General features: G+C 58.1%; 1 protein-coding gene across 1 annotated transcript in view; it reads right to left on the bottom strand.

Moving 5' to 3' along the window:
- Window positions 1-173: 173 nt before the first annotated feature.
- GRB7 (growth factor receptor bound protein 7) overlaps window positions 174-7474 on the bottom strand; it is a 7903-nt gene continuing 602 nt past the window's right edge. Inside the window, exons 2-13 of the mRNA XM_025041673.1 lie at window positions 3706-3909; window positions 3446-3599; window positions 3116-3272; window positions 2871-2992; window positions 2699-2776; window positions 2247-2384; window positions 1832-1942; window positions 1552-1650; window positions 1181-1261; window positions 957-1073; window positions 702-762; window positions 174-385 (exon numbers count right to left, since the gene is read on the bottom strand). Of these exons, the coding sequence (XP_024897441.1) occupies window positions 288-385; window positions 702-762; window positions 957-1073; window positions 1181-1261; window positions 1552-1650; window positions 1832-1942; window positions 2247-2384; window positions 2699-2776; window positions 2871-2992; window positions 3116-3272; window positions 3446-3599; window positions 3706-3857 (1368 nt within the window). The 5' untranslated portion in view covers window positions 3858-3909 and the 3' untranslated portion in view covers window positions 174-287. The remainder of the gene's footprint in view (window positions 386-701; window positions 763-956; window positions 1074-1180; window positions 1262-1551; window positions 1651-1831; window positions 1943-2246; window positions 2385-2698; window positions 2777-2870; window positions 2993-3115; window positions 3273-3445; window positions 3600-3705; window positions 3910-7474) is intronic.

Raw genomic sequence — 7474 nt, forward strand, 5'->3', positions numbered from 1 at the left:
CGTCTGCCCCTCGTCCATGCTGAAGTAAAGGCGGCCCTCTGCCTCGCTCTGGGGTATGGCCATAGGGAAGGGGTGGTCAGGGAGAGACATGAGTTTGAGGGGATCCTTCATGGGCCAGGGCTGAGGTCCCCACTGCTTTTGCAGGAAGAAAGGAGAACAGGAGATTTGGAGGCACATGGGGGACCCGGGGAGGAGGATGCTTCTTGGTCTCTGATGAAGACAGCAGGCTGCTGGGAGTCCTGCGTCTCCACTGCAGGAAGCTAGGACTCGGGAAGGGAGGCGATTACTCACCGGCAGGATAAGATAATGTTTGACTTTCTGCAGGTGGCACAAAGAGAGGACAAAGCCTTGTGGATTCCGTTGACTCTCCCGGACCAGGAACAGGCTGCCAGGAGAGAGGGCGACATTAGCCGAGGACACACGGCTGCCACCTTCACCCAGGGTCTCTCTTACCGCTGGGCCTGCTGCTCTGCCCAGCCCTGCCCCTTACCCGTCTACCAGGCCCTGCTGTGCAATGAGCCGCTGGCTTTCCTCGCGGGAAATGCGTCCATGGAACCATGGTTGGGTGCGATGGATGGCTAGGGTGAGGGAGACAGATGGGGAGTCACTCCGGGGAGGGGATCCTCATACTAACCACCCCCACCAGAAATGCTCAGAGAAGCCACGCAGCCCCACCCCCGGGGATGCTGGCCCTCGCCCACCTGCACTGAGGCTCGTGCCTGAACATGGGGTGGGAAGGCTGAGACGGTGGTTCGTCTTCTTCTGCAGAGCAGAGGGGGACACGGTGGGGGTGGGGATTTCAGAGCGTAGCTGGGATATTACCCTGTCCCCTCAAGAATGTAGAGTCCTTTTCTGCAGCTGGGGGCCTCCCCTCACCCCTCTCTTCCTCCCACTCCATGGAAACCCATATGGAGAGACAGTCCCTAGTCCAAACATGCAAGGTGCAGGCCCCTTACCCTCCAGGCATGGGCCTCCTCCAGGGCTACACTCAGAGCCTCCCGGGGGTTTTCAATGACACGCCCAGCATGGCCGGAGAAGTCCATGGCCACCAGGGTGTTATCCGAGACACTCCTCTGCAAATGGGATGGGACAGGGAGGGGAGGGGTCAGAACAAGGCCCAAGTATCCCTGGGATAGGGCCTGGGTGCCCACCCCTGGCTAATGCCCCTGTGCACACTCACCAGGGGTGGGGACCCCACGCAGGACGGGCGCAGGTGGCGAGACTGTGCCTGTTGATAATTCTTATACAGCTGCACCCCATACTGAGGAGCAGGGAAAGAAAAAGGGCCAGAGGTCAAGCAGGTGCCAGAGTCTGGGCTGTGATACCCGCCCAGACCAGGCCTCCCCAAGAGCAGGACTGCATCTCTGCCCCTGGATAAGGAAGTCCCTGAAGCCAGAGCTGGGACTCCAGCCTTGGACCAAGAATTCTGAAAGATCGAGGCCGCGATGCCCCCTCTGGAGACTTCCTCAGAGCAGAGCTATCACTCCTCCCTCACGCCAGATCCTGTGTGTGTGGGGGCAGCCAGACCCCACGCCACTCCCAGGGCCTCACCTTAAAGAGGCGGAAGGCAGCTAACCAGCAGGTTCGGCTCTGCTCATCCTCACTGCAGAAGATGCGAAGCCCCTTGTGGCCATTTCGAAGCTTGTTCGGCTGTGGGGAGAGGAAACTGGCTGGTTCCATATCTTTCTGCCCTTAGGACCAGATGTCTGCCTCCCGTCCCCACGGGGTGCAGGGAGAGGAGTCTGGGTGTCCCAGAGGGAGCTCAGAAGCCCCAGGTAGGATCCTGGGGACTGAGCAGCTCCCACTCCCTCCCAGCCAGGCCAGTCTTCACCTTGATACAGAAGCCGAAGTCGGTGGGCAACCCGTAGAGCTTGCGGCCCTGTGTCACCACATACACGTTGGACTCGTTCACGTCTGCTACGTATTGCAGGTGCCTTGGATCCTGTGCAGCACAGGTGAACAGGACTTGATACAGGTAGACCCTAACCTCGGATTACTGCCCCCGCTCCAAGCCAGATGCAGAGATTTCAGGCCCAGAGAGGGGCAGAGAAGTAGAGCCAGTACTTAAACTCAGTTCACCTGCCCTCCGCACCACTACCTCGGGGCAGATAAGCTGGGCAGGAAAGAGGAGCAGCTGAGGGCCCAGGGGGAGAAAGGTCTAGGAGTTCCAATAGGGAAGGGGCAACACCTAGAAGGACCAGGATGCCGTATCAGAGGGGCTGGGGCTGTCACCCTCAAGGCCTCACCTTGGAGGTGCCCTTGGTGGAGTAATAGAGGCCAGACCGGCGCAGGAAGCAGAAGAATCGTTTCCAAAGCTTGCGTCCTGATCCTCGCAGCTGCAGGAAGCCCTGGATCTCTGGGAAGCTGCCTGCATTCAGGAAGTTCTGAGGCCAGAGGAGAAGAAGAAGAGCGTGAGAGGCCTAGAGGGACACACGGACGTGCGCGCGCGCACACACACACACGCGCACACACAAGTCTTCACAGGACCCGCCTTTATGAGAGGAGGTGTTCCACATGTATTTATTATCCCCATTTAATAGATGAAGAAACTGATGCTCAGGCAGAGAAAGTGACATTTCCACAGTCATTTAGGACTGTGCTGGGCTTACACAGAGGGGAGACACAAGACGTAAAGGCCAAGAAGCAATGGGATCCTGGGGAATTGTGACTGTGCCATGAAGTTGGGGGGTCCCCTCACCTGGATGAGGTCTTCATGGGATATGTCCGTTTGTGTGTCCAGACAGCTGGAGACCATCTTTTCTGGGAACAGGGAGTGCTGGGGCACAAAGGAGTCAGGAGTCAGGAACCTAGTGTCCAGCTTGGGGATCGTGGTGTCCTACTGCCCAGAGCTCCCCACCCCCCACACTCACTGGGGAGCTCTTGAACAGTTCATACTTGGCGAAGTTTTTCCGGAAGACAAAGCGGCTGTCTCCGCCAATGGGCCAGGCAGCCTGCACTTCTACCACCGACTCATGGTCCTCCAAGCCCCGCTCTGGGATCAAGGGTAAAAAGCAGGGTCAGTGGAGATCAGCCAGGCCTCCTGGATGAGCTACCTGCCTAGCCCAAGTGGGAAGCATTTCCTCCTGGCCCAGGCAGACCCTGCGCTCCAACTCACCCAGCGCTAGATGGGGGTGGCACTCCACCAGCCCCCAGTTCTCATCACTGAGGGCGTGAGCTCGCTGTACCAGCATTTCACATACGTAGCGCACCGTGGCGCCTGCTGCCACCTCCACTGACCGGCAGGCCCCGTCTTCGCTGTACACCTTTACTACCTGCACCCCAAGAATTGCAAATGACTTGAGAAAGGGCAAAGAGTGGTTCTTTCCCTTCTCCCACCTGCTATACCCTCAGGGACCCCTGACCACCTCCACAGAAGTGGCACTACATCCACTCCAGTCCCAGAGCACCCCCATATCCCTGCCTTCTCTTTCCCGGGACAACTCACATGGAGGCAGCTGGCATCTCGAGGGAGCAGCCCCCTTGCACTGGAGGGCCCCCCGAGAATGGGGGTCTGTGAAGAAGGACTGCAGAGCTCAGGGAAGGGATTGGGGATGGAGGGTAGAGAGGTGGTCCGCAGCTCCTCCTCTCGAAGAAGTTTCCTGTGTGGGGTGGGGAGGAATTGACTGTAAGCTTCTATGTATACTCAGCATTGACTGCTCTCCCCCTCCCCGCCCAGGCCTCCTCAGCCCAGTCACCCCATTGTACCTGCTGTTTGGAATGGGCAGAGGTTGAGACCTCTTCACCTCCCCAGGCAGAGGGACATCGGGAGGTGGGGGAGTCCCAGGAGGGGTCCCAGGGGCTGGGTACAGGTCTTCCGGGGAGCTGCTGCTATGAGGTGGAGACAGACCCAGCTCCATGACATCCGCGGGAAAAGAGGGGGCTGAATGCAGCTGCTCCTGTGCCCTTGTCCTGGAGAGAGAGACCAAGAAGTCTCAGACCTCTTGACTTCACACAGCTCTCAGGCGCCCCTCAGAGTTTACCCAGCACTTCATTACTTACTCCCCCGCTCTAACTGGAGTTTCCCTGGAGCCTTTGGGGAAAGAATGAGCCCATTTTACAAAAAGGGACACCAGGTACCCGAGAAGGAAGCATTCTTGTTTCTATCACAGGTGAACCGGGGAGTGGAACCCAGTGTTGGGACTTCTAGTCCAGTGTTCTTCCTTTAGCCCCAAGTTGCCCAAGGCAGGAGCTAAGAGGGTCCCCCCACCACCACCATAAGCCAGGCAGCAGCAAAACAGACTCCAACGACCCACAGACTGGGGCTCGAGCTCTCAGTGTCAGGGCAAAGTGCCGCCCCTCTGTCTCTGAGTGTGAAGCACTCATTTCTCTGGGCTCTGCCCCAGGTTTTCCCAAGGCTTTGTTGCCAGACGTGGTTGCCCGATCCTGTTGTGGCAACGCCTGCCCAAGTGCTGAGTGATGAGAGGTGAGAAGGAGGTGGGGAAGGACAGGAACCAGGGGGCAGGAGGTGGGTTCAGCTGCAGTGGGAAGGAGAGGGCAGCCCCTAAACCTGTGTGCCCTCCCTAGGCCCTTCCTACTGCCAACTTGCTTGAAGCCTCAATGCCAGGGCTACCTCCTCCAAGAAGTCTTCCTGAATTTTCCACATTCAGACCAAAAGGCTCCCAGGGCACTGTCCTGGAGCCTCCTGGACAATTACTGTGCACCTGTCTTATCCACCTATTGGTCTGAAGACATCAGGCTCTGCTAGGCAGGACCAGGGTCTTCCCCAAGTCTCAATACCCACAGGTACTGCATAGGGACCCAGGATGAGTAAAGATAAGATAAATGGAGCAAAGATGCCCACTGGGGCTCCTCCTCCACAGAAACCAAGACCCCTTGGGGGGTGAGGGGAGCTGAGACCTAGGAAGGCCTGGGAGACCATGTCAATTCCAGTCCCCTGCCTGCTCTCTGGCCAGTGTTGTTAGGCTGCCTGGGGCACCTGGGATTGACCCCCCTCCCCCAGAATGGAGCAGGCCCCTGACCCTTAAGTGAGGGCATGAAGGGATTTGGGGGACAGGTGTGTCAGGGTGGGGCAGGACAGCACTGCCTGGGGCTCTCCATTCAACCTTGACTCATCTGCACAACTTCCTGGCTTAGGAGAAACACAAACAACCCTGCCTCTACCCACCCCCCTCCACTATCACCACCCACCTACCAGCCAGGAAGGAATGGGGAGGGGGAGGATGCAGGGCCTGCCTGAGGCTCATTTGACATCATCTCTTCCTTCCCACCCTTGGCCTACTTCCACTTCTCAAGTCCTGGTGGGACCTTCATCTGTCCCCAGTCCTGTAGTCCCCTCACCCAGGAAAGAGAGAAGAAATGCCTGGCGTGGATTCAGAGGCCCACCTGGAGTGGAGCCAGCCTCCCAGTTGTCCCCCTCACTCATCCAAAGAAATCTTGCAATGCTCTCTTCTGCCTGGGGCCTCCCAGGTTTTATTCTGCTGCTCTGCACCCCTAGCACCCAACACTCAGCAGACCCCAGGGACTCATCCACATCACCCCTGGGGGACAAGGATTCTCCTAACACATTCTCCTAGTGTTCTGGCCAGAAGTGTACCCTAGGAGGAGGAGTGGAAAGTCGAGACACCCAAGAAGACAGACAGGCAGATAAGGAAAGGCCCAGGAAGGAGTCAGGGAAGGGAAAACACCCACCACCCACCACCCACCACCCACAGACAGCCGTGCACCAAAACACAGTGCTCCCACTCTCAACCCTCCCTAACCTCTTTCAAACGGCCCAGGTGCCTTTATTCCAGGGAAGACAAAAGAGAGGGACTTCCTGCAGGGACTACCCCTCCAGGAAGCCAGACCAACAGTGGAGTGTCCGTGTCCACCACAGTGGAAAGAGGAATCAGGGCAGTGTTTGGAAGGGGCGATTTATATCAGATTAGACTCTGGCCTCAGAAGGTGGGAGGGTGGACTCCAGACTTGAGTTTTGGTCTTCAGATCCCTCTACCATGCCCTCTAGATCCTTTAAAGCAAAATTAGAGTGGCACAGTCAGGACCAAAGTGATGAGATGGGAGGAGGACTATGGTCCTAGCTGTGGGGCCTGGACAGCCTCCTTCCCAAGAGATCTGAAGCTTTCAAACTGGAGCCCTAGGAAATTCTCTTCTGTTGAAGAAGCCAAACCCCCAAATCAATCTGTTCCCTCATTGCTGCAAGTCCAAGCTACTGGCTTCCTCCACCGCCTCTCCAGCCCCCGTGGCTTCGGCCCCACCCTCTTTCCCGCCCTCCCAGCCTCCTGCCTTCTTGTTTACTTCCTGAATCTTGCCCCACCTGGCTGGCCCCAAGGGCGGGTGGCAGGGCCCAGTGTTCAGGGCCGATAGAAAACAAGGCCACCTTCGGCGCTTCCCAGGCTGAGGGGAGGGGCTGGCATGGCAGAGGCTTGGGCGGGGGCCTGGACGTGGTGGGAAAGTCAGGGTCTAGCCCAGTATTCCACGCCCCGCCCCCAACAAGATTGATTGTAGGGGGACAGGCTTAACCTTTGGGGGAGCTCTTAAGGTGCAGGGCCCAGGTGAGGAGGCGGGGAACCCCTATGTGACCCGGAGTTGGAGGAAGGGCCCCGACCCTGAGGCCCCGCCCACTCCCTCTCAGGATAAAACGCCCAATGGGACGAGGGGGGGCAGCTCTTTTAAAGTTTAATTTGGTAAGAATGCTAGAGTGTCTGTGGAGTTAATCATTACAGGCTGCTTGCCTTCGTGGAGGGCCCCCCAGCAGGGTATCGCGAGAGAGGGGAGAGCAGAGTCCAGGACAGCCAGACCTAGAGGGGGCATTCTTGAGTGGCAGTGGGGTTGAGACGCCTTCCAACGGCGAACAGGTGCATTCTCCATCCCCAACGTGCCAGGGAGACCCAGACCAGGACTCGAGTCTTTTTCCAGCCTATTCATACAGACAACACCACCTGCCCGCCCGTCCCCCAACACGCGCGCACATCCTGAGGCCTTGCTGTGCCGCAGACCACCTCAGCCAGCATCCAGGCCTCCGGCCTTCCGAGCCCACTTCGTTCTGAAGCTAGGGGGGACCCCGGGCCTGCCCTGCCGCCACCTTCCCATCCGAAGACAGGACCCTGTGTTTCTGAGCACGGATACAGTCCTGAGAGACGGGAACTCTACCAATTTAGAGAATCCTTCTCTTTAACTGCCTTTCAAATTAGAGACCCCCCCCCGCCTCCCCGCCCCCCGCCACCAGCCCGCCGCGGAGACGTCTATCTTTAGTAAAGATTTGGGGAGACTCAAACTGGGGTAAAACTAGGCTGAGCCAAGGGATGGAGTCATGGCAGCTTCCTAGGTATTTGGACCCCGCTCTTAGCTCGCCTTCTGGGAATGGGGAGGGGCTAGTTTCAGCGGGAAAGCCGCGTCCTGGAGGGGAGAATCTTAGATCCAATTTCCCCGTCCCCATCAGCTAGTTCGTCCGGGGGCTTGAGTGGGGTGGATACAGATAGGGAAGGAAGGAATGGAGGAGAGGACAGAAAATGAG

The sequence above is a fragment of the Pteropus alecto genome, unplaced genomic scaffold (assembly GCF_000325575.1).
Source record: "Pteropus alecto unplaced genomic scaffold, ASM32557v1 scaffold98, whole genome shotgun sequence".
In the NCBI taxonomy this organism is placed as follows: Eukaryota; Metazoa; Chordata; class Mammalia; order Chiroptera; family Pteropodidae; genus Pteropus; species Pteropus alecto.